The sequence below is a fragment of the Scleropages formosus genome, chromosome 24 (genome assembly GCF_900964775.1).
Source record: "Scleropages formosus chromosome 24, fSclFor1.1, whole genome shotgun sequence".
Classification (NCBI taxonomy): Eukaryota; Metazoa; Chordata; class Actinopteri; order Osteoglossiformes; family Osteoglossidae; genus Scleropages; species Scleropages formosus.
In genome coordinates this window covers 16442722-16469872 of record NC_041829.1, presented here as the reverse complement: position 1 = coordinate 16469872, position 27151 = coordinate 16442722, and the positions used below count along the sequence as shown (strand labels likewise).

General features: G+C 54.0%; 1 protein-coding gene across 3 annotated transcripts in view; it reads right to left on the bottom strand.

Annotated features, from left to right (window-relative positions):
• ryr2a (ryanodine receptor 2a (cardiac)) overlaps window positions 1–26076 on the bottom strand; it is a 138726-nt gene extending 112650 nt beyond the window's left edge. For all 3 annotated transcript variants that reach the window (XM_029248865.1, XM_029248867.1, XM_029248866.1), the window contains exon 1: window positions 25987–26076. In XM_029248865.1, the coding sequence (XP_029104698.1) occupies window positions 25987–26034 (48 nt within the window). In that variant the 5' untranslated portion in view covers window positions 26035–26076. The remainder of the gene's footprint in view (window positions 1–25986) is intronic.
• Between the last annotated feature and the right edge of the window lie 1075 nt (window positions 26077–27151).

The window sequence follows — 27151 nt, the reverse complement described above, 5'->3', positions numbered from 1 at the left end:
TTTTTTTTTTTTTAATCAAAACATTTTGAATGAACTTTTTCAAGGGTCCTACAGCAGTGTCTTTCCTGGGGCTCGAACGGATTACAAGTCCTGTACATTCAGCCCTCACACAACGGGGTCCACCAAAACCGAGACAACGGCGTATGAATATATACCGGTTTTCATACAATGGGCTTATTCGGTACAACAGCATTTTTGCCCGTAACACTGTCTTTATAATTTCACGAGAGGTGGAAGAAGAGAACGTCAGTCGCCTTTATTCTCAAGTTACTTTAGCTAGCAGTAGGTTTTAAATAAAAGCCCAACCCTAACCCCGGTCACACTATAGATCTCCAGGTCCCTCCATTGGACAAGTTCATTACTGGATGATGAACGAATTAATGAAAATACTGGTGTCACTACTGCCGTCCATAAAAATTCCGTTTATTTTCGTTATTTAATTTTCGGTGACATCCTTCACCCGGCAAACGATTCTTTTTTTCCTGTAATGAAAGAGAAAGAATGGTAATTCGATCCGCTCAGAAGGGAATAGGCCTAATGGGGTGATTTCATCGAGCGAATTAACCCCATTATGTGAGGAAAGGGTGTACACGTCCGGCGGTATCGTCTCGCCCGGGCACGACCGCGGGCGCGGCGAGGTCGGGAAAACGGAAACGGCGCCCAGCGATCCCCAACCGGTCGGCGATCACCGGACGAGGCCTCTCGTCCTCGACTCCGAACTCCGCCGACCAAGACCCGACCTGCGCCGAAATTCGGGCGACGCCGTTTCCGCCGCGTCTCCCGCTACAAGAAACCAGGCGGAAATTGCCGCGTTGCACCGCTGAGAGGGAACCACGGAGCGTCTCGCGGAGCAACTCTTCATTAGAGGCTTTAATCCAGCTGCAGATGGATTGCTAATAGCTTCCTAGCGGTGACAATGGTCTCAATTAGCGGTCCATTCAAAGAGAGGATGCAACGCGAAGCTGCGACAGAGAAGGTCTCCATTAACTGAACCCTCTCTAAACTCATTTGTCATACGAAGGAGAGTTTAATGCAATAAAAAGAGACACTTTCTTCTTTGTCAGGCTTAGTACCAAAGCGGGATCGCGGTCATGCCTCTGTCCAACAGCAACGTTTCCGTTACGGTCGCAGACGAGGCGGACGGTTGGGTTACCGACGCCGAGAAATTGTCGCGTTCGCAAAACGCTTCGACAGCAGGATGGCCGAACGCCAAGGAGAAAACGGACTCGGTCGGTGACCCCGTCGACGAGCGGAGGTCCGAACTCCTCCGAGCCAAGGGAAGCTGCCGGAAGGGGTCCGGCGCAGAGGAATCGCCGGATTCATCGCGCTTGTAAAGTGGGCTCCTGCGGGCGAATGTGCGAGAGAACCAGACGCCTCCTGGTCATTAGGTCAAGCGCGGTGAGTAAACACAGCAAACGCGTGTTGATTCGCCTCTGGTCTGGGACAAACTGGATCTAATGCAAAAGCACTTTAATAGCTTGGCAGCGAGCGCCAACGCAGGCTTCCCTGAGCCTGGCAGGAGGACCGGGGGGGGGGGGGGATGGGGATGGGGCGGAGCGGAGCGGGGTGGGATGGGGTGGGGTGCTGGAGGCTGCCGTTTGCCAGCAGAGCAGGGCTGCAATGCAGATAGAAGCGTTTCGATCCCCCCTCCTGGACTCCGGTGAGCACCGAGACGCCGAACACGACGCCACATGTAAACGGATAGCACTGGTAACACACACACACGCCCCCACACACACACCCACACACACACACCTATTTATTACCCCCCGCCACCCAGCTGCATTTACAATAAATCTGTGCAGACAATAAATAAATTTGTGCAAGGGCCCCCCCTCCTCCTCCAATGAAATCGCGGCTATTTAATTAAATAACCGGCGTTATTGCTGGAACTTTGAACAATTACGTTCGCAAAGAGGAAAACCTGGCGGACGGGGTGGGGGGTGGGGGGTTCCCCTTGAAGGAAATCGCAGATTTATTATTTCCTGTCACTGATGCTGCTCTGAATGATTCAGTTTGCAAACAGAGAAACCTTGTGGATTGGGGCGGGGGGGGGGATACAATTAATATATTTCGATTGTGTTGTAAGTGGGTGGATCCCTGAAACTGTGAGCACCATTCACTCCCGGAGCGATGGCTTGGGATGGATTGTGACGTACACTTCATATTTCATAAAAACATTCCCATCTATTAAATATCTGCTTGTCCGGTGCAGGATCGTGGTGGTCTGGAGCCTATCCTGGAAGAACAGGGAGTGAGGCAGGGATGGATGGGGCACAAGACCATGACGAGGCAATCACACACACACACACACACACACACACACACACACACACACGACCAGCCGCTGTGAGAATCCCCAACACACAGTCCCACCGAGGGCATCCGATTGCTGCGGTCCTACAAGGCTGCGGACGGCGGTGCTCAGACCTCCGGCCCTCCCCGTCCGTCGGGGGACAAGAGAAGGACTCCGACGACCCGCAACACCTTCGTTTCCCCACCGCACAGAGCGCGTCCGTTTCCCTTCTCAAGGACGACACGGCAGCGTGATCGCGTAACGCACCTATTCCGGCACTTTCCTACGACGATACCGCGTCGTCCTCAATTTCGCCAGGATGCCATTTCTGCTCGGCGCGATAATCAACTCCGCTTGGACGAGTCCTCGTATCGCTAACGCCAGATATAAGGAGCAGGTCCGAACTGTCCGAATTCACGCTTAGCGAAGAAAAAGAAGGTGTCATCCAAAATGTCACGGGGTACGAGCTGCTCTTTCGCGGACGAATAAGGAAATCGATCGATCGATTATGATAGAGGCAGAATGACAAAGGCTCTCGGATAAGCTTTGTCGCGGAGAAGCCTGTGTGTGTGTGTGACACCACTTTATATGTCTATCCATAATAATATTCCTTATATAGCAGCAAATCACTTTTTATCGACATTCCATGCCTGAGCCCAGATGTCTCACTACACCCTTCGGGGACAGCAGCGTAACAGCGGGAGCCACAGCCGCGTCGGTCCGGGATCGGGGCCCTAGGGGGCCGCCGTCGGGCCCTCGTCCCTCCCCTCCGACGCCTGCGACGCCGCGACGAAGCCAAGCCTTCGCGCTCGTAAGGCCGCCGATGACGATCCGCCGCGCTCGCGCAACCCCCGAGACGATTCAAGTTTGAGCGAGCGCGAGGGAAATTCGGCGCGGCGGGGTAAGCGGAGGGCGTAAAAGTCAAAGTCTATTATTAGTTAACGTGTTTGCAAATGACGACATCGGTTTGATGCAAACCGAACATTAATGCGTTGCGTTGCGTTGCTATGGTGCGAGGGCCCTTAGCAACGGCACATTACCGCTCTTATAATAGAGTAAGGGAAACATCGGCGCAACCTCGCCACGGCCACTCTGCTCCTCTGTACTCCGTTTCCCGTTTGTTTCTATTTCTTCTCGCTTTTTACATCACAGTATCGATGACCCAAAATCCGCGGCCGCCTCGCACTCCGACTTTGCGGAGGAGCTCATTTGGGTTCCTCATTTGCGGCGAATCGAATCGCGCCGCGCCGCGCTCTCGTCTCAAGCGATATGGATCCCGAACTTTCTCTGCCCGATTACCGAGCCTTTCAGTCGCTGCAGTCCGGGTGCATCTTCCATGCAAAATTGTCGAAGGCTTCAAAAGAACCCATCATCTCTCTCTCTCTCTCTCTCTCTCTCTCTCTCTCTCTCTCTCTCTCTCTCTCTCTCTCTCTCACACCATCTGAAACCACTTGCCCCATACGGGGTAACAAGGAGCCAGAGCCTAACCTGGCAACACAGGCCACAGGACTGGAGGGGACGGATCCAGGACGGGACACCGGTCTGCCGCAAGGCACCCCGATGGGGACTCGAACCCCAAACCCAGGACCCAGTCCAACCCACTGCACCCCCCTCAACCCATCATCGGTCTTCTTATTTTTTTCCATCCTTCTTGCATAATAGCCACAGAAGCTGGACCCACGTGCGTCGAGCGGGCAGCCGGTTTGAATCCCACCTCCAGCTGTCGTCCCCATGAGCAGCGTACTTGGGTACATTTATCTGACGCTTTTCTCCAAAGCAACTTATAGTGTTACGCCGCTTACAATTATTTACCCTTTTATACAGCACGGTGATTTTCCTGGAACAATTCAGGGTAAATTAGTGTGTGTGAGTGACAGTGTGTGTGTTCCACTGATGTATGGATGAGTCACCCATTGTAAGTAGTGTATCTAGCAGTGTAGGTCTTTGGGTGCTCTGGTTTCCTCCCACACTCCAGAGATATGCTGGTCACCCATAGCGTGTGAGTTCCACTGATGTATGGATGAGTCACCCAGTGTAAGTAGTGTATCCAGTAGTGTAAGTCACCGCGGTAAATAAGGTGTGTGGGCTGATAACACTATGTAGAGTTCATTGGAAGTCGCTTTGGAGAAAAGTGTCTGATAAATAAATAAATGTATTAGTCAAGAGTACTACAGCTGGAGGCAGGATTGAAACACACAACCTTTAGATCCAAAGGTAGCAGCTCTAACTACTACACCACCAGCTGACCTTAAATCACTGCAGTAAAATTACCCAACTGTGTAAACCAGCTAAACACCATAAGCTGCTTTGGAGCAAAGCGTCACATAAATGCGCGTGCGCTGAAAATATAGAGAACTGCCAGACACACACACACACACACACACACACACACGAAACTTTTACTCTATGGAGAACCAGCGTCGCCACTGAAAAGGCAGTCCTCTCCAGTTTGCCGCCCGCTGAAATTCTAACTTTATTTCTGCATTGCTAATTGGCCACTAACATCTTGGCCGAGCCATCTCCCCCCCACCCCACAAGGCCGATTACCATTTTACTCGTTATGCAAAATTCCATATCACACGCTGGAGGTTCTCCGACGCATAACAATCTCCGAATCCTGCCACTAAATCCCTCCGAGCGGCGAGCCGGACAGAAAGTCGGTGGGGAAAAAAAAAAAAAAAAGAAAGAGGCGCGTTGCATAACGCCGTCTGGCTTCGTGCAGGAGAGCTGCTTGGAAGGAAACGGAGCGAACGCACCAAAGCGATGGCGTCTCTCGTCGAGCGGCAAGAGGGGGGGGGAGGAGGACGCAGGTCATCAGCGGCGCCGCGCAGGTTCGCCCCGATGACATGACATTTCAGCGTTTCGCCGCTGATGCTTCGAACCCCCCCCCCCGCGATGATGCGATAAACACGGTGATTCATTTAAGGAATAACTTCCCTCCTGGAATGATGCGCTTAAGCTGCAGTTACGCCGGTCATCTTTTCACACGAAAGTAAAAGGCTGCACACAGAAACAGGGGGGGGGGTGTATCTGTGTGTGAGAGAGAGATCCAAAAGCAGAGCTGTTCATTCCATATAATGATCAGACATATAAACGCACCAGCAACTGTAGATCTCAGCATCCAGTATTTATTTTCTTACTTAAAAGAGAAACGCCGATCGTTTGATGAATAACTGCATCCATAGCACAACGCGACCATGTAAAAACTAGGTAAGCGTTGCAAACCTAAACCGATATCGATTTCCAGTCATTTTCAGAACTTGCGCTGTAACGGGGCTTCAGGCAGCGTAGCGTCGTCGGCTCGCGGTCAAAGGTGCCGGGTTCGAATCCCCCCCTCCTGAATTGCATCCTTGATCAGGGTACTTGCCCTGAAGTGACAGGCCGCGAGAAACACCGTCACTTGGTAGAATAAACTAATGATAGAAAATAATTGCATCATTTCATATAATAATACAACAGATATTTTTCATTTCACTTGATGCAACAGGGAAGCGTAAAGGATGTTAAACGGATGCGGAAGTAAAGGACTGGTGGTCGCCGATGTCACGTCGCCCTTGCCGACAACAACCGACGCAACCGCCTCAGGCCCACTTCGGCACACGTGCTGTGCGTTGTGAGCAACGCACCGTTTTCTGGTTACGCAACGTGCGTTTTTTACTCTGCCACTTTCTACCCAGCTCGCTGCTCACAGGGATTAAATAGGAGGATTACGGCAAATTGGCAAATCTGCGTAGCTGATATTTTCCCATGACTGGTATCAAGTTTTGCATAATAATTGAAGTTACGGGACTGCTGGTAGCGTGGCGGTTAAAGGTACCCCATTCGGACCCAAAGGTTGCGGGTTCGAATCCCGCCCCCGGCTGTAGTACCCTTAAGCAAGGTACCGACCCTAAAGGGCTCCGGTAAAATTACTCAGGTGCATAAAGGGGCGAATAGTAGTAAGAAGCTTAACGCTGTAAGGCACTTTGGAGAAAAGTGTCAGATGAACGTAGACGTTGCTGATGTCGTTCTCCAAAGCGACCGAAAAGTCGGCTTTTACATGCAGAGAGGCACCCGTTTATACCGCCGAGCCCCTTTTACCGTATCACCGAAGGTTGGATACCTCGATGAAGGCGCTGCAGCGGAAGATGCGATTCGAACCTGCGTCTTTCAACTGGAAGGTAACGGTCGTAACCGCTCCGCTGTCCCCCGGCCCCCTTTTTTATCGTCATTGTGGATCCGGTGATTTTACTAAGATTTTACCGCTTTTGGCTGAAACACAGGGCATCAAGGAACAGACTCCAAAGCATCTGATGTTCATTCCAACATTTGGAATCACGGCAATGTTGTAGGTTTGATCTTTTTTGCGTAGGAAACAAAGAAAGACCCTGGGCGTCTTATTGAAAAAGCTGAATCCATGGTCATTTTAAACAGTCGACAAGATTGAAGCGGGGGAAACAAAGTGGATTTACCGCGCTTCGGTAACTCAGAGCGCGGTATTCTATAGTCGCGGTAAAACGCACGCCCCACCGCACGTAGCGCCACAACTGAGAGGCACACTGGGAATTCTGGGAGCGACAGAGTACATTCCCTCCCTGTGCCAACTTACAGCAAGATTTTTTTTTTTCCCCAGCAATAAAAAGTCGTGTCAATGAATTAGTGAAAATAATCATATTTAACAGGGTCTACTAATTACGGCACGTCTTTCTTCGCGGTAGAAAGAAATGACACGTGTTACGGCGAGATCTACTTACGACAGCCGTGCGCGAGCAGGAACCAGAGCGCAAGTGTGTCGCGGCGGTGGCACGAAGTGAATAACTATCCTTATGAAAAAGGAGATCGCGAACGTTTACGATTCCCGCAGAAGCTCGTATTCGTCGGCGGAAGGGGGGAGGCCGTGTTTCCGACTGGGCTTTTTCCGGACTTGCCGTTGGGTCGATTTCCTCGTCAGAGGTGGTAACCGGGAGCCAAAGGCTGCGCCGGTCATAGGGAGACCCGTCCTTCAGCGAGCTGAGCCGCCGCCGATTCATACATATATAAATTTATACCTCCGGCGGATGCTTTTCTCCATAGCGACTTGCAATGTCGCTCTACAATTATCTACCCAATTACACAGCTGGGTAATTTTTAGACTAAGTACCTTGCTCAAGGGTACTAGAGTTGGAGGTGGGATTCGAACCCGCGACCTTTAGGTCCTAAGGCAGCGGCTCTAACCGCTACGCCACCAGCCGATTCGACCCCTTCGCCGGCTGCCCCGGCCCCAGAGCCCCTTCCCTGACACCAGAAGGAAAGTCAGACAGATGTCGCCAAAACGAGGGGACAGGACGTCACACGAGGAGTCGCGGCTAAGGAATCGAACGGTGCCTCGCGGTGACGTTAAATTTCCGAATCCGCCCCCCGCCTTCTTTCGAAGCCTTCGTGCGATATTCGCGCGTAATGAAGGGAAGCCGTGTCGTGACGAACTGCGAGAAGCCTTTATGTCACACTTTCTTAATTATTCAACTGCTTTGCACTTCAAAAAGGAGCCGGGCGAGGAGCGCGAGCTCGCGGACGCGTCGTCGCGGCGGGAGCGCGGCCGGCGAAACGGGGGGCAATTAAGGAGCCCGTGGCCGACGCGCTGCGGGGGAGAGCGGGAGCTCAAAGACGAGAGGAGTCGAGATCAATGCGAAGGCGTCCCGTGCCCGTGGGACCCTGCTCCAGACGCCAGCACTGCAGCAACTATGGCTCCCTTTCGACATCCACATGGAAGGAGCTCCAGGAAGAGGCCTTGGGGAGGAGGGGGGGCTCTACGGGCTGATTTAAAGGCGTCTTCTCGGGCGGTCGGCTATGGGTTGGAACGTGGGTTTAAATGGAGCGCGGTCTGCGTGGAGTTTGCATGTTCTACACGTGTGCAGGTAAATGTCCCCTGGGTGCTCGGGTTTCCTCCCACAGTCCAATTGAACTGGTCACTCTAAACTGCCCCAGTGCGTGTGTGTGTTCGTCACACTGCTCTGCTGTGATTGTGGGTGTTCGGCGCAGCGTATCTATCACGGTAAGGCACCTTGGAGGAAGGTGTCAGATAAAGACTAGTTACTAATCGATGCCACTGGCATTGGAGAAAAGGGTCAGTGTAAATGTAACCGATTTCTGTCCAACATCATACCCCGTCTAGGGAGAGTAGTTGCGGTCATCCGGAGACCGGGCTCCCAGTAGACACAGCTCGCCGCGGGAGAGAGAACGCAGAGACGGGAGATGCCACGCCATCGCCGGCAACGGCTCGCTCGTAGCTCCAAGGAAGAGAGCGGTTCGCCCAGCCCCGTTCACCGCGGTATGCCCCCGTTCCTAAAGCAATACTGGCTACGTACTGCACGCTAACAGCACAAAAGCTACAGGATCTAGAGCTGCCGCAGAGCTCGCTGCAGCAACCCGAGATGGGGATACGCTGCCTGAAATGTCCCCGACCCCCAGCCGCGGCGGCGGGTGGTCTGACGTCGCGACCGCAGCCGCCATCGCCGCCGCCGCCGCGTCCGGGAAGGGCGGTCGATGAGGCGAGGCAGCCCTGAGCTCCAATCACGGCTCGACCGCGGCAGCCTCCCGTGGCGGTCTCTGTTCCGGCCAGGCTAGCTGTAATGTGAGCCAGGAGAGCCGCCCACGTTCCCCCCTCCCCCCACCCGGCAGCAAAGTGCAGTCACTGCTCCGCGTACAAGGCTTTGTCTGAACGGACAGCTACGGGAACACGAAAATTAATGGTGGGTTTCGGCGAGGACTGGAGGAGGAGTGGAGAAATGCTGCAGCGGGGGGGTGGGGGTGGCGGCAAGGAAAAGTCTTCTTCTGTAAGACTCATCTATTCATTTCGCATTGCTTTTTCTTTTTTTTTTTAAATTCAAAACCTGAATTGTACTTTTGGGGATGGAGGGGTGGGTGGCACAGCTAGAACTCAGGAAGGAAGGAACGCCTGGAGGAGTTCCTGGCACATAAAGCAGCCCGCCCACAGACTCTCAGCTCTCCCGAGTCGCGGCGGGGGGGAAACCCCTGACAGCATCCTTCCCCCGTCCTCCGAGAGCGGCGACGGAAAGCTCCGGAAAGCTCAGAAAAGGCCGCTAAACGGTGGAGCAAACGCGGCGTGTGTCGGAGACGGGGGCGTTGCACGTGTCCGGGGTGGTCCCTCTTCACCGGAACATGTCTGGTTGCCAGAAACGGAGTGGCATCAGCGGAGTCGGGGGGGGACACCATTTGGACCGAGCATAATTTACATGCTGCGCAACAGAATAAATGTTCCAGGGGAAGCTGCTGTCAGAAAAGTACTCAGAGCGTTACGCTGCAACACGGGTCTATATCCAGGGAAATCGATAGTCCACGGTCGCGCTCGGCCTACACGCCTCCCACTCTGGTGCTTTAACCGTCCCCCTCCCAGGGGCCGGCAAAGACCGCACGGGCGCCAGCGGTGCTCGTCCCTGGCGTTGCAACCAGAAGATGCCCGAGATGCCGCCGCGAGGAGAAGAGGCGGAAATACGTGCGGAGATACCGTACGGCACGGACACCCCCGGCTCCCTTGCTTTGAGCCGCGATGGGGCCGCTAGCTCGAGTCCTCATCTTGCGCTCGTCTTTCGCCTTTAGTTCGAGAAGGGCTGAGGACAGGACAGATATGTTAAAAAAAAAAAAAAACTGATGACGGGGTACTTGCGGGTGAAGTGGGGAAGACCGCATGACCACCCAAAACACACCCCGATGTGGGTGTCTAGGTTGAAGGCAATATCACGTTACACAATGTAGTGCCCATCAAGCGCATAAATAGAAATCAATCGAGCGGCGCTTTAATAAGTGCTACAACGCCGCTACCGTTGCCATGACTCTCCTGCCCTCTCCAACGGGCTGAAATCGGTCACTCTACACAGCGCTACATGCGTTTTCCTCCCACCCTTAATCAGCCATCTTCTCTGGAGAGCCCAGAGCCGCGATCCTCCGCACGGCCTCCTGGTTTGCTACACCTCACGGAGTCGTGTTGCGCTCAAAGCCGGCCGCGCGGGACCTCACGAGGTCTGTAAAGTCGGAGCGATTGGGCCACATCTTAAAGACTTCCTTTAACTACCCAGCTCCCGTAGAGCTACATCCAGAGTATAACGTTCACAATCCACACCCACTGCCTCGAAGTGGAAGGTATGCTTGCAGGTTTGCTTTGTAAGCAGCTCCATAATGTCAACTAAGGGTGCTGAGGATCAGCAGGAGATCAGGACACGCGCACCTCTAGTTGACGGACCGCGGTCGATGGACCGAACCATTGTGCCCGCTGTAGTTTTTAAATCGAATTAAATGTACATTATCTTCTCACCATGCTGCTCCTCAATCAACAAACCCTTCCCTTTGTCTACTGTGTCCCACATCTCCATGAGATGTTTCCTAGGCTTTCTGCTTCTACCTTCATTGCTTCACCACCCACACTATGCTTCTTCACCAACCCCTTTACTCTCTCCTCCATCTTCACAAACACTGTCCCAATCTCTTTTCACTCTCCATCTTAATACTCCATATGGCCCTCTATCCTCGTCCTTAATATACTAGTACCTCACCTACACCTCCACCCTCATCCCCTTTTCAATCTCTCCATCCTTGTATCCATCTTACTGCTTCATTGCTGTTCCTCTTCCATGGACTCTATTCCAGTTCCCTTCCTATCCCTCAATCCTTCCCCTCTTCACCTCCATCCTCCCTCGTACTCTTTCAAACTCTTCGTCTCTCCTCCCCATCCTCTCCCAGGAGAAGCACAGCGGCCTGCTGGCGTCACAAATCAAGGCGTTGGTCTTTTGTCACATTTAATGCCACTCCTTCATAGTCCCCACGTCCCCAACGCCTTGAATGAATACAAACGTGCACAATCATCCCACCGAACTGCTCGCTACCTGTTCCGTGGCTGTCGGTGAGAATCAACATCTTCGACCATCTGAAGCCCAAATGCAGACATTCGATTTCCCCTCTAATCTCCAACACGGAGGCTTTAGCTCTGTTGATTCTCTGACAAACCAAGGCACGCTGCGAGGGTCTGGTCATTGCGCCGCATTTCAGAGCGGCCACGTGTCTGGAACGCAGCCGGCGACTTCCTGCGTGGAAAAGCCACCGTTGCCAACCTGAGGACCGCGCTGCGAGCTCTCCGCCGCACGGCGCCCAGGCCAGCGTGGGCCGACTGGGTAGCACGCTTTCCGAGGGGCCTGGCGTTACGTAACGAGAGGAGGTAAAAATAAAATGTGCCAAAACGGTTATTCAATAAGTTGGAAAACGCGGGAAACTCCAGTAGGAGCACTCCCACCCGCTGAACCAACTACTGACCCCGTATGGCAGAAAGGGAGGGGATGAGTGGTCCTGCCTCGTCTCCAGCACCACCCTTAAGAGGTCATCATCTCTGGGCTCGTTCCTTCCCTCGCCAGCCTGGACTTCACCCACCACACAGCCCGGCCAGCTCTGCTGACCACGGTATGAACCCGCGTCCCCCGTGACCACAAAGTGCACAATCACAATTCCAGAAATTCGCCCCTTTCAAGGAGAGAGGCAGCAGCATGGATGTCATTCCATTGACACGCGATATATATTGAGTTTGAACTCCGTCACATGAATTCTGATTCATTTCGGCGAAGTCCATTAATTTAAAAAAAAAAAAAAAAAAAAAAAAAGGCAGAAAAGCTTCTGTGTTGAGTTGCTTTGTGATGTCATTTCAACAGAAAACAAAGCAATTTCATTCCTTTTGTTCAATTTTGGACGAGTATGTTACACATTTTATTTTGCAGCCAAGACTTTCAGAAAAATATGCTACAGCCTCATCATTTTCTGAAGGCTCTCGGAGTTGGGTCTCTGGGGTGAAGAACTTGCATTTTTTTCGCCTCTCGGTGGAGATCTTCTCCAAGGCTGGCATTCAATGCGCGCCGCTCAGCGTTTCATAACTTCCCGTTCATCCCGGTGCACTCTACATTTTTGCACATAATGTGGATCATTTAAAATGCAGCACCTTGACTTTGACCTCCGGCACAGTTTTGTGCGGTTTCTTTGGGTGGTTTCAAGTCCGCTCTGTTCCGGAACATTCTCTGTGGTCCTGTAGTAGTGACAGGAACTGTGATTTCTGCTTTTAGGGCCATAGAGCTACGTTGCTGCTTGAAAGTATGTGAACCCTAGATGGATGGTTATTATTCATGTAGAAAAGATAAATAAATCCATGTAGAAAATATTAGCTGAAAAATATTAATATCTTGTAGGAAATATGATTAACATTTAAAATGAATAAATGAATATGCTTTACAGACTGGGGGGGCGCAGTGGCACAGCGGGTTTGACCGGGTCCTGCTCTCAGGGTCTGGGGTTCGAGTCCTGCTTGGGATGCCTTGTGATGGACTGGCGTCCCGTCCTGGGTGTCCCCCCTCCCCCTCCAGCCTTACGCCCTGTGTTGCTGGGTTAGGCTCCGGCTTGACGTGACCCCACTTGGGACAAGCAGTTTCAGACTGTGTGTGTGTGAGATGACACACCTATTAGGTCACATAAGAAAGAGTGATTCTGTTTAAATAACTGTTTCGTGGTAAAACTAAGGGATGCAAGGGCTTCATGTACTTTCAAGCAGCACTGCATAGCTTCCCAGGTAAATTCTGAAGAAGCATTTCCTTTGGTGTGTGTGTGCATGTGTAATATCTAGCTGTACAGCACAGAACGTATTAATGGGTGGTTGGGAGACATAGAAACCTTTCACGCTTTTGCTCAGTTTTGTCCACAGTAGAGCGTAACCCTCAGCAGACCAGTTCAAGGGTCATTGGAGAATGTAACCGTACCCCCTGGCGTTCATACACGGCCCAGCGGGGCAGCGTACTTTTGGCAGGCGTGCGGCGGATGACCTGGAGCAGGTTCTGACCACCGTCTGCCTACGTCCACCGGTGTGAATCCAGCAGATCAATCAGCCCCTGAAACCAGCGAACGTGCCTCCGCTCCAGAGGTCGGGCTTTCAAACCGGTCCCTGCAGGGTTGGTGCCTCCGGCAGTACCTCCATGTTGCAAACCTCTCGTCGGCCAGGTAAGGATCAAGCAAGTTGGCCCAATTGCTGAAGTTCTTGCTGGATGACATACCCAAAGCACCATTTCCACCATGCATCCTGCCTTCAGAGGAAACGTACACCTCCATCGCATCTTGGTTTGAGCGGTCGAAGCACGTGGCCCTCGCTCTCTCCACTGATATATAGAGAGCGCGGCCTATGTACGCCTGTGACGGTGAATAAACGGAAGCCTGACGCTGACATCTTTCTTCGGGGTACAGATTCGCGGAATATCTCGTCAAACAACGGCTGCGCGACCGTCCGCCTCCTATCCCTTGTTCCAGATGGACGCGCCCGGTGACCGACGAAGCCGTTGCTTCGGCTCGGCCGCGCAAGATGGACGTCACGCTGGAGCCACGGGGGCTCGGCGAGTTCCGCGTCATCCCGCCACACCGCGGTCGAGCGGTGACCATCGCCGCGTTCGCGTCAACAGGATGCGGACGGCCGCGGCGGGTGAAGCCGAAGGCGCTTCGACCCCAGTTCGGAGGCACGCGCTAACAAAAAGACGGTAGCTTCTAGGCTTCCGCCAGCACAAAAAAAAAAAACAGCCCGATTAGCCAACCAGGGCTGCATTTACATTGAGCTCCATCTCAGTTCGAGATGAGCGTAGAATCGGCTCCTCAGCCGCCACTGATCCCCGCTCTAACATCCGCGCGAAGCGGCGCCTTGAGCAAAGCGCGGAAGCTAGCTGTCTCCCGCGCGATTAGCTGCGCTAGCAATCCGCGCGCCGACGGCGCCACAGATGCGACGGCATGACTTCGTAAGGTTCGTCGCAAAGCGAAGTACGGCGGGACGAGATGCCTGCGCCGCACTGGAGCGGGGGGTTGGGGTCGCGCCGGGGGGAAGAGACAGACAGAGAGAACACGCCCCGCCTCGGAGGCGCGATGGGGAAAGCGGCGGCAGCGGTGCGGGTAACCGAACAAACCGCCTGATCCGCAAGTCATAACTCGATCAACGGAAACAAATTGCATCTATTTTTAACGATTTACGAGCGCTTTTCCGCGCTTCCTCCCCGTTGCCGTTTTCTTTCCAGAGAGGCCACGAGGGAGGGGGAAGCGCAACGTATGTTTTTTGCAGCAAACACTTCTCCATTTACCGTCAGTACGACAAAATGCACTGCAAGCTTTGCCCCGAGTTATCGTTTAGTCTATTAAACCAGCACATTTTCGGAGACTCTCCGCCGAGGGAAGCCGTCATCCAACGCTCGCGGGTTCGAAATGACACCGTCACGGACGCCTTCGCTTAGGGTCCGAGTTACAAGCGCCGCGCTCGGCGCCCTCCGTTTGCAGGGCCGCACCCTTCGTGCGAGGCGGGGCCTTCCTGCGTCGCTGAGGGATTCTGGCGGCACGTGCGTAGTGCCACGCCAACGGAGCGCAACCCTCACACTCCGAAGGTCACAGGCTTCAAGTCCTAATAAAGGAGGCCTCACGAAGCAGCGGGGTTGAGAAACAAGGAGCAGCACTCTCAAAGAGCAACAATGGGATACGTTAACACACACACAGGGTGGCTTATGATTGTTTCATATCCACTAAAAATAGCCTGGCCACATAAGAGCTCAGTGCAAAGCGGAGACTGTGTTCCCTCTCAGCTCCTAGTGTAGGCTGCAGTGACCATGATGACCTGTCCAAAGGCTCTCCAAGAATATCCTTCTCCTCCGACCCGCTTACGACCTTGAACAGCTGCGGGGGACACTCGGGCGCTCGTGGCGGATCTCGTTTTAACGTCTCCATCCGAAGGTGGGGGGGGGGGGGTGTCGAAAGGGTGCCGATGAAGACGCGCGTGGCCGACGACGACTCCGCCCACTGCGCAAGGGTCCCCGCTCTTCCCCGCCGATCTCGGACCGCGGCAACCTGCGGCACGGATCAACGGCAAAACAAAACAACACTTCAATCTGCGGCGGCCTTTCAAGTGTTCCTCGTCTCCGGGAATCCAATTTCTCAAATAATTAAGTCTCTTAGGGAGATGAAGGCCTGCGCAAGAGCGGAATTTTGCTGGCTCACTGCTGCAGAGCAAAAGAGAGAGATCAGAGGGATTTCTTCCTCTCCCCGAGCCTCGCGCCTCTAACTTACGCAGGACGTCAGCAGGTAATATCGCATCGCCTCCCCCCCAGCCGACCGACTCGCCTCTGCTGCTGCCGTGGCTGCTGTAGCCGACTCCCTTAAGATCAATCAGATTACATAAGAGCACTGCAGCACATGGAAGCTGAGAAGATCTGAGGTATCACCTCCAACGGCATCCAGCGGTTCCCCCGCAGCCTCCCCACCGTACCCACATCCTCTCAGACTCTTTTTCGCACAAGTCCCGCCTCCCTTCCCACGGCCCTCATTCTGCAGCTACTCGCATCCAAAAACAACCTGCAAAGCTCATTATTTCAGACTTTACCTACCCCTGAAGAAAGTGCAATTAAGCGCCTTTCTCGAGGGTCAGCAGGTGGCATAATGGCGAGAGCCATTGCCTTGCAGTCAAACTACCGAGGTTCGAATCTCCCCGCTGCCATAGCACCCTCAGGCAAAGGACTCGAAAAATTACCCAGCTGTATAAATGGATAAAACTCTAAGATGTTTCATGCACAAATCTCAATGTACGTGGTAAGCTGTTTTGTAGAAAAGTTTAAAACAAATAAAAAGGTACAAAAGCAAAACCTCAACGGCAGCACCCGCTCACCTCTCGGGCTGGGTGCAGAGCTGGGGTACGACAGGAGTGCTTCCACGAGCACCGGAGGCAGCAAATGGTGCGGTGGTTCGAGTTGCCACGTTGCCCCCGTCGGACCCAGGTTCAAGACCTTACTTCCGCCATACGACCCCGATCAAGGTATTCACCCTAAATTTGCTCCATTGCATTTACATTTTATTTATTTAGCAGATGCTTTTCTCCAAAGCAACTTCCAATGGACTCTATGTAGCGTTAAAATTAAAAATGACCCGTTAAAAGGGTAAACAGCTGTGAGTGGCTTATTATCGTAAGCCATTCTGGAGAAAAGCACCTGGTAAATTAATAGCGCTCATGGAAACGTACCATTCTGCGGTCTTCCTCGGACCTCGGGGCCCGGAACGCAGCAAACGATTGCTCTCGCTCTCCGAGTTCCACGTTTGCAAAGCGGTCTCCGAGACTTCCTGCTTCCCGCTGCTGGGCCCCGCTACCGCACACCCCGATTCCTGCAAAGAATCGGGCTGTCTGAAAACAAGCAAAGTGCTCAGATAGAAATCAACTGGAAAAAAATAAGCAGGGCTTCGTCCGCGCTCTAAGATTACAATCAACGGCACACCGATGCCCTTGCTCCGCACCGTAGCTTCCAGCTGCCTCCGTGCGCAGGAAGGGCGCGATTCTTCGGCGCACCAGCCGGCACCTCTCGAGTCTGCCCAAGAACGCAACATCCTTCCATTTTTCATACTACATCTATCGATATAAATGTTTCGACCTCCGGGTCAGCACCGGCGACCGTCGGGCAACAATCGAGCCGTGCGCGTTACCGACCGCTGTCCGATGGTGCCAAGGCGGCGGCGATTTTGACAAACGGCTATCGTTGGGAGCCGAGACCTGAACGGCGGTGACGTGCCGCCCGTTTGTTAAACTTCGGCGTTCGCGATAAGGAAGGAAGGAAGAAAGGAAGGAAGACCGATGAGCCTGCTCTCGCCAGACACCGAGGGACAGCCAGCGGCAGGAAGCACGGCGGCGATCGCAAATCAATAGCCGGGACAACAGAGACGTGCGATTAACACGACACACCTGGCACGTCCACACCTTCGCCCTCCGTAAACGACAGCCGCCGCATCGTCTCGGCACAACTTCGGCGTCTCGCTTCCGGTTCACTCGCAATATTTCTCGAAAAAAATGCCCTTCCCCGAAATGTAAAATATCACAAAGCAAAGTGCAGCTGCTCCCCATTCCATCTAAACCCCCTTTACACAGAACCGACACTTTTCCTATCGATTTGCTGCCGTCTTTGTACTCGGTCACTTAAATGCTGGCATTTTGCTGTCACTCCGTTTGCGGAACCCTTAACCAATTTGCAGAGCAGAACTGCAGGCATGTGAAGCGAGCCCATGACAGCGCTCCAAGTAAACACGCCGTACGAGCTGCAATATTCATCATCATTCCGCTACACTTCATAATCTGTAGACAATTTGTCTGCTGCTGTAATGACGAAAATTGCTCCCAGAGTATTGTCTATATTACTGTATTCTGAGCCCAAAAAATGTAAGCATTGGTCACCGCCACCGCTTTTCCAGAAATTGAATGTGATACAGGGGGTGCGGTGGCGCAGTGGGTTGGACCGCAGTCCTGCTCTCCGGTGGGTCTGGGGTTCAAGTCCCGCTTGGGGTGCCTTGCGGCGGACTGGCGTCCCGTCCTGGGTGTGTCCCCTTCCCCCTCCGGCCTTACGCCCTGTGTTGCCGGGTAGGCTCCGGTTCCCCGTGACCCCGTAAGGGACAAGCGGTTCTGAAGATGTGTGTGTGTGTGTGTGTGAATGTGATACTGTGATTTATAGGTCTAGCTTTGGACTAAACCAAGCAGTAAATGGACATTTTCCACCGGAAATCCTATTTTAGTCTCTGATTTTGTTAATCCTTATCCAAAAGACCAGTCTTTAACGACAGGGCTTCTCAGCGATGCTCCGTTGCTCCAACGTCGCAGAACCCCGAGCAATTCCGCATCTTAGGGGCATCCACCTTATTATGCATGTAATTTAAAAAGAAATTAAAAAAAGACATTTTTCAAAATCTGGAGACCAGTCTGCTGAGCTGGAGGTGTGGAAATGAGTTTCTCCGAGAGGACGGTAAGAGCTTGAAGCTCTTAAATAATTGAAAGGTGATATTGAGGTAAGACGACTCATTTCTAACTTTCCAGTTACCGGCCCTCGTACGCAGGGATCTCCTACCATCTCTTACCTGGGGCTCTGCTCGGGTGTCGGTCATAGGCATTCTCCTCCCTGGGAGCCGGGCGCCACGATTGAGTCCACCACGCTCTTCACACACGTGCCACGGAACTCAAACTGAGAGTCTTGCCTTGACTCCTCCTCCTCCTCGGGAAGACAACGGAAAACCTCTCCAAAAAGAAGTCAAGGGAATCCTCCTCTTCGCACAGCGACTGGCATTTAAACATCTCCGCACATCAGCGGCTCTTCGACGTGGGCGCACACGCTCTCCCCGAGGCAGACGCATCCACAGTAGACGAGTCCCCCGAATGATGAAGCTTCAGCCTTGATATCCTCCATGAAGGAGCTCAGAAAAAACTAAAAACTGAGATCGGCTCAGTTCGTTCCCAAACTTTGACGTTCTTTTTTGTCTCCCAGAAGGTAACAATGCCCTACCCGTGTACTCTACTCTTTCCGTCCGGCCAGGGAGTCGCGAGCCTCGAACCGGAAAGGTCACCTTTTTGCAACCTCTTTATTCGCATGTCCATCGCTCTTCAATCGATGAGAAAGGTCACGTTCAAAGCTTGTTGTGCTTCAAAGGGATACACGGCACAGTTCCTCCCAACTGAGTGCGTATTTGTGTGTGTTGGGTCATCATCGGGTGCCCTCCTCCAACAGAGCATTTCCAACCCTCCGTCGCGTTGCGCTCGATACGTGGAGGTGACAGGTAAAACAGCGGCTCAATACACGGGCAACCAAATGGGCTCCATGGAAGACCAGGAACTCCGGGACCGTTGGCCCACAATCCCCTTCATCCGCCCTCAGCAGGAGCGCGGGCAACGATTAACTTATGACCCTCGCGAGAAAGAGCATCACCCACCATTAATTATGCATCGCATGATCAGCTGCGACGCGGCAGCGGCTCAATTATTCAACGGGCAATATATTCTATCGTTGTGTTCCCTCGCTTTTAATTATTCACGCGAAGGGGCGGAGTCTGAAAAGCTCAGCTCCTCATTTCGTTCGTGGGCTCTGCGTAATATAGATGACGGCTTTGGTGGCCGCTGGTGGGGAGCCTGAGGGGACAGCCCTGGGGAACGGTGACTGGCTCGCGCTCGGGTACGATGACCTGGAGCAACTTAGGGTAAGTACCTTGCTCAAGGGTACTACAGCCAGAGGTGAGATGTGAACCTCTGACCTTTGGGTCCGACAGCTCTAACCACTACGTTACCAGCAGTCCTTACATCTTCTGTGTTTCGGGTTCCCGAAGCACAGCAGCCCAGTTCTGGCACTACCTGCAGGCGGAGCTCAGCCAAGCCAGACATGGACATAAAGGCGGTACCCGACCTGGTAGCCTGCCGCTCCAGACCCCATTTAAGGACATGGGTCCATTGTGCGTTTTAAGTGCAGAATTATGAGTAGAGCTCAAAGGTACTCTTCAGAGAAAAGAAGAGCAAAAATCCCCCCCACCCCCCCCAAACAAAGAGGAAGCTCTGGCTACAGCTGCACACAGTAATCTGAAAACTGATATGTATTGATTCGCTTCTGTATTATTTTCAGCGTGACGCAATATCCGGACCCCGCCGTCCAAGGGGACTTGCAACGACCGACCCATTTATAACGTCATGGTATTTTACCGTGTCATTTCAGGGTAAGCACCTTGATCAAGGATACTGCAGCGGGAGTGGACGTACAAACTCTGGTTCTTTGCAAGGTAGTCTCTAACCAATATGCCACCTGCTGCTTCCCACACCCTTAACGCACCCCAATCTGCTGAGCATCAGGGTCTCAGGTGGGTGTATTAATTAGCACAGAGTGTGCGTGTGTGGCGAGTGTGAGCTGGAGGAGACCTTCACGCTTGTTTGTTTGTTTTTTTTTTTTGAGAACCACAGCCCTGAAGTCGCGTAGCCGATGTCCCCGGCGCCCGTGTGGCCTCGTCTGCATGCAGGAGGCGCGTCGGGAGGCCCGGCCCGCAGAGGACGCCGTGCCACACCGCGCCGCCGGGCCGGCTGAGAGATGTGTCCTGATAGCGGGACTCAATAAACTTCAGGCTGAGTTAGTGGAGATGAGCGGGGGTGGGGGTGGGCGGGGTGTATTCCTCCCCTTGCTGAGGTGTGAATCAGGAAAACACACGTTCGCTGTGTAAATTCAGCCTCCACATCCCCCGTCCCCCATCCCACAGAGCATATCGTGTTGGACAGGCTACTCACAGGAAGGTCTCCTTCTGTGGTACCCTGGATCAAGGTACTTACCTTGGACTGATACAGTAAAAATTAGCCACCCGAATAAATGAGTAAATCACGGTAAGCAGCGCAGTGTACAAACCTCACACTGCAAGTTCCCTTGGATACAGGGTTCACATAAACGAATAAATGAAAGTGTCCTCCTCAAAGGTACCACAGGGGGAACCATCCCTCCCCACTCATCTCTGTTCTACCCTAAAGTACCTTTGAATGTTTCCAGAAGGTTCCTTCACTGTTCTCAGTCTACACATTTAACATGTCAATGCTCCCAAAAATACACTGTCCTCACTCCCACCGTCCACGCAGTCAGGTGAACTGGTGACTCTGAATTGGCCTTAGTGTGTCTGCGGGTACCCTGCAATGGACTGGTATCCCATGCAAGGTGCACCCCCTCAGCCCTGCGCACAGCGATTCCGGGATAGGGTCCGCTTCACCGCGACCTTGCTCAAGGCAGGCGGTTTTTGAAACTCTCACACACACACACCGTCTGAAACCTCTTGTCTCAAATGGGGTCGCGGCGAGCCGGAGCCTAACCCGGCAACACGGGGGCGTAAGGCCGGAGGGGGAGGGGGACACACCCAGGACGGGACGCCAGTCCGTCGCAAGGCACCACAAGCGAAACTCGAACCCCAGACTCGCTAGAGAGCAGGCCCTGGCCAAACCCGCTGCGTCACTGCACCCTCCGGTTATTGAAACTGGATGAATGAAATAGCATGTAAATATTTACATTTATCTAATGTTTTTCTCCAAAGCTACTTACAACTATCTACCTATTTACACAGCTGGGTAATTTCTCACTGAAGCAATTTTTAGGGCAAGTACCTTGTTTAAGGGTACTACAGCTGGAGATGGGATTCGAACCTATGAGCTTTGGGTCCAAAGGCAGTAAGTAGTTCTAGCTGCTGTTACCACCTAAACATGGAATATCATGTGCGTATAATGTGTTTTTTAAAGTACGGCACGGAACAGCTGAACGAACACACGCGGACAGCGGTACAGCACCATACAGTAGTTAATGTCATGTTTTTATAGCCAATGTTCACTATTGAAGTAACTGTGTCCATTTTTTTATGGGATTTGGTGATATTTTACCATAAATGGGTATCACTGCTGAGAGCTCAGGGACACATAAAAGGTTTCACCATCGATACTAATGGTAATTACATCTTCTGTTTATGACAGTTTGCATTACGAAGGATTTCTCAGAAGTGCATTACCTTCGTATTGGGGGTGGGGGGGGGGGGTGTACTTACAAACACAGTCATTTGGACCTAAGGTATTAGAATTACCCTTTGACCTCAGCAAACGTTAAATCCAGATGCCTTCGAAGAGCGATGTCCACAAGGCCCACGTCAGGCTGTGACGGTTGGCCTGCTTTCCCTGTACCCATAATGCCCTGTTTGGACATAATGGCCATCGTAAGAGAGAGTGATGTGCAGTAAGGGCTCAACAATTGAGTTGGCACCGTTCCAAGGCATGCATTTGAACGTCTGGGACGCCGCGATACCGTGTGAAAGACCCCCCCCCCGGCTCCTCCTCCCATGCCCAGGACGCCGGTAACTGTGGTGCCGGAGCCGTGATTCGAAGCACAGAATCACCAGCCCTCGACCGTAAGAAGTAATGAATACTGGGCGAGCGTAACAAACGCAGCGCCAAATTACTGTCATTACTGCTATTTTCTGTATTATTACCATTACTCAAATTCTGCTGCTGTTTCGAACACTTTGCATTTTACCCATTTATATCGCGGGACGGTTCGCTGGAGCGGTCCGGTCCAATATAGGCCACAGCAGCTGGAGGAATGACAGAGTGTAGCGAAACGGGGGTAGCGGTCCTGCAGCGGTCGGCTGCCTGTTCCTGTACTGCCCTCCGATACCCTCCGTTACTGCGTTTAACCTCTGCTGCCACACGTCACCCAGCGGTTACATCGTAGTGCTCAGCGTCACTATTACCCAGTGTCACCCTGAAGGTTGTCGAGACGATCGGCTCTTTGCTCAGCAGCAGCGCCTACAGCCTGAGCGCCGAGTGGGAGCGGGGGTGGGCTGGGGGCTGCGGCAGTGCTGAGCTCCTGCACCGCTTCCACACCGTGCCTCCCACGTAGCTGAGGAGAACCCGTGTACGACGCTTCCGACATCCACAGGAGATGCCGCACGCGAGCAAACCTGGTTCACATGTATGTTCACAGTGCAACAGGGCTTGAGTTCATGGAGAGCTGTCACGTGTGTGTGTGTGTGTGTGTGGACCAACCCAGCCACTATTCTCCGCCCTAACCCCGAGGGCCAAACCCGGAGTCCGCATCCAATGTCCCCCTGACGAGTGGCCCCTCCCACCCCACCGGAGCGTCACAACAGAGACCCCCCCACCCACCGCTAACGTGCGGCACCAGGGACGGGCCCCACAGACGTGTGACAATTCCCTCAAGCCCCAGGCAAGAGTCGCTTCCAACAAGCGGAGCTCAATGAAAGTCCCGGGCGCTGCCAACACACACACACACACACACACACACACACACACACACACACCATACAGGGAGTGCGGCAGACAGGAAGCCATACGACAGGCTGATTGACAGGCCGGACTGCACAGGTCAGTCCCTCAGGAGACATGAAGAACTGCAGGTGGATCTGCCTGTGCAGTCCATGTAACCCCCCGCACCCCCCGCACCCATACACCATCCCCAACCCACCAACGAAATAAACCCACATGTTTCCTGTTTACATCCTGCCCACTGGGATGAAGGTAAAGAGTGTTATTCATACATGGGACAGGTTGTCCTTTGCAGTTTTTGGACAGGGCTGAATCAACGGGTGGGGTATCGTGACGGCGATGGCAACGGGGACAGCAATAGCGATGGGCATGGCACTGGCGATGGAGACGGTGACGGCGACGGGGACGGCACTCCTGCTCACATGAATCAAAGCAGCCCAGCTTCCTCCAGGGCCGCCCTTCTTTCCCATCCCACTTTAATTACAAAGTATATCGGGACGCTCCAGGAATTGTCCAGCAGGACCGGGCACCGAGGGAGAGCCCACCTACTGGACCGAGCCACATCAATCTTCAGGGGAAAGGAAGCAGCACGAGCTGCGCTGGACCAGCGCTCTGTCCACACCCTGCCTCCAGGATAGGCTCCGGGCCACCAGGATCCCGACTTGGAGAAGCAGTTATTGAAGAAGGATGGATGAAGAAATGTTTGATTTCCACCAGCCCCCCCACCCCACCTCGCTTGCCGACATGTTAGCTCTGCTAATGAACCCCCCCCCGTGCTTGCCCCCACCTCGGGACTCAAACAAACGAGTGTGTGCTGTGCGCAGGGGGAAAAAAAAAAGGACAACACTTCACTAGCTCCCTGCAGCAACGGGGTGGGGGGGGGCTTCTCGCAGCCGTAGCTCCACCTCTCACAGCGCCTCCCGAAAACACAACCGCCCACCCACCTGCGGCACGCTGTCACCACCCGTCCCCGGAGGTCGGCAGGGGTTCGAAAGCCCTTCCCTCGTATCGCGGCACGGCGCTCGCGGGAAACGGGCAGCGACGGGTCCCGCTGATAAATTGAAAGTGCGGAGCGCCCTGGACAGCGTTTATGTAACGGGGAAGGAGCTCATCAAACATTGATGCGCTGAGGAGAGCACTTATCCCAACAGGCGGGAGCAAATTGCGGCGAGGTGTGTGTGTGTGTGTGTGTGTGTAAGGGGCTCGGGAGCATGAGGTTCGGGATCCAGACAGACGTCGCAATCAACAGCCATTTTAATCCAGCGGTTTCGCAATGAGAAGCTGCCAAACCCCCCTCCAATACGGATCAAAAAATGTATTTTTTTCCATTATTCATGCAAAGTCTGTCTCTGTCTCATCTTGACATGTCAAAAAAAATATATCCTGTAAAGGATTTACCATCCGGGGGGGGGGTTGGAATCAAACAGGGCCGCGTGAACGTTCGAGCATCACGCGGCAGCGCTGGAACACGCGTGAAGGTTCTGCGCCAGCGACGGGCCACGGCGGAGGGGCAGCGTGAGCTCGGCTCTCCACGCATCACGCACCTCAATGACTGGGGATGTTTCCCACAGGCCTCAGGCCTACAGTGCAGCGCAGCAGAAACAGGAACCCCCCCGCCGCCGCCACCGCCACCGCCCCCGACAGATCGACACGCCCCTTTGTTATCAGAAGGGAGGGTTTCCCAAAGTGCGTCTTCCCTCCGTGTTCTCGGTCACCTGCACCAACCTGAATGGCAAGGTCACGGGTACGAGATGCCGTCGTTGCTCTGATGGTGGATAATCAAGGCCTAATGATAACAATAACCATCGTAATCATGGGAACAGCGAGACGGGTGAAGGACAGTGGGGGACACCGATGGACAACAGGCAGGGGGGTGCGATGGACAGGCGCTCTATATGAGCCCCAGAGGCAGCAGAGAAGCAGCAGGTCCACCGATTACATTGAAATTCTGCACTAGGAGGGAATACTGCAGAAAGGGGTGTGGGGGTGGGGTGGGATGGGATGGGGGGGTCTCCATGGTAAAATGACCAATGCGATTTGGACCACTTTCACTTGGACACGGTCCATAACTGTGACTGACACCGCAGATGACCGGTAGCGCAACAGCCGGTATGTGTGTGTGTGTGTGTGTGTGTGTGTGTGTGTGTGTGTGGGGGGGGGGGGGGGGGGGTGTTACCACAAATCACACCAACAAGTACAGCATCAGTCCTGTTCTGCCCGTAACTCCTCCCACAGCGACGGTTTTCATAACAAAAGCGCACCGACCGACGCGCCCACGGTGAAATTCACCCGCATTTTACTGTGTTTCGGAAGCCGGTCGCGGAGCTCCGGAGCGGAGCGGCGCATGGGTGCGGTGCGCGCGCTCGCTCCCCTCATCCGCCTCCCTTCCGTTACCTTATTGGCCGGGGGCTCCGGTCCCGCGCGTGCTGATCCGACACCTGTCCTCCGGGTCGGGGGGGGTTCGGTGTGAGGATCGCTGTCTAGTATCTGCAGGGGGAGCGCGTTGGGGGGGTGGGCACGAGACACGAGAGCTGATGAAGCCAGCAGGTGTTCGGAGCTCCAGCGCCCCGTCCGCGAGGCTGCACTCTGGACCACAGTCACCTTCGGCGCTTCATCATCATCCCTCGTCATCTTCATTACCCCCCCCACCACCCCCACAACTTCGTACCGGACCGGAGCGCTGCTGCATCATCATCAGTCAGTCATCATCAGCATCATCACTTCCACCGCCGCAACGCGATCACCACCATCACTGCCACTGTCACAGTGCTCCGGACCGTGGAAACCCTCGCAGTCATCACCACGAGCATCACGCTCATCACCACCGGCACGTTCCTCATTTATTGGAACCACATGATTTTTTAATAATCACGACCCTCATGATCTTGATCATCATCATCATCATCATCGCCGAGGTGCCCCACGCAGCCCTGCTGTCTCCGCAGTGCCCAGTCATCCCCTCCTCCTCCTCCTCCTCACAACCAGCAACACGACGGACCCCCGAGTTCGCGCTCAGGAAGGCGCCCCCCGCGCGCGCAAGCCAGGCGCGGTCCTCAGCCGGCCGGGGTGGCGTCTTGCACGCGATACTCACGGTCCGCAGGAACTGGATCTCGTCTTCTCCTTCCCCCCCCTCGGCCATGGTCACCGCTCGGCACGGCTGCACGCGCGCTTGTGGAGGAGGCGGCGACGGCTCGCGGGCTGCACCCGTGCGCCGCATCTTCCGAAGAGCCTTTTCATTGGACAGCCCGCGCACCCGTGGGGCGGAGCCGGGCAGGTGCGGGGCGGAGCCGGGGCGGACCGAGGCGGACCGAGGCGCCGGGCTGCGAGCGCCCCCTGCTGGACGCTCTCGGCATCGCCCGCCTTCCACGGAGCGCCGGAGCCGCACTGGAGCAGCACGTCAGTCACGGATTACATAATCGCGGCTGAGCCGCAGCTCCCTTGGAGCAGAGAAAGGAGACGCAAGAAGCGAGACGCCCCCGCCAAGTGGACGCGTCTTAAGCACCGCGCCACCTGCTGCTCTCTGAGAACGTGGCCCTCCGACGCTCGAGAACAGCGGGCAAGCCTCCTGCGTTGATTTCACACCGCTCCCTAAAGGGGAACGCGGTGAGCACACGGGGGAGCGGCATCAACGGGCACAAGTGCGACGTGCACCGCGGTAATGCTGTCGGAGACCCGCGGCCGCCCCACAGGACTCATCCGGATGAGTCGCTCCTGGGATTTAACCGCGTGCCCTCGCAAGCAGGGCAAATTCTGCAGTGGTGCACGAGTTAATTTTACACTGATCCGGCGTTAAAAATTTTGGCAGGGTGAAAACCCTAACAAGGCCGAGTCTAGTAACGCGACTTAAACGGCGGAGGACGAGAGGGAGTACGTTCCCGCGCGTTCCACCATGAGAGGAATATCAATCGATAGTTTCCAGGCCTGTTGTGTAACGTGCCGGCAGCAAAGCCGCGGAGAAGCGAGATTCCCCTAATGGAGCAGGAGAAAGAGGCGGGTTTGAGCGCGGGGCCCAGAGAGCGGGCGCAGCGGCATCAACATATTTCCATACGTCAATATTTCATAAGCTGGTCAGCGGCAGGTTCCAGCATGAACTCGGACTCCCCGGCCAGCGAGTTCGCCGAAATTTTCGCGGCGTAAAAGACACGTAGGAAAAAAAATTCACATCCGCTGACCTGTAGGGGAACATCAGTAATGAGAGAGGAAAGGAAACGCTGAAATATTATAAGAAAACATACGGCTCATAAGGGACCCCAAGG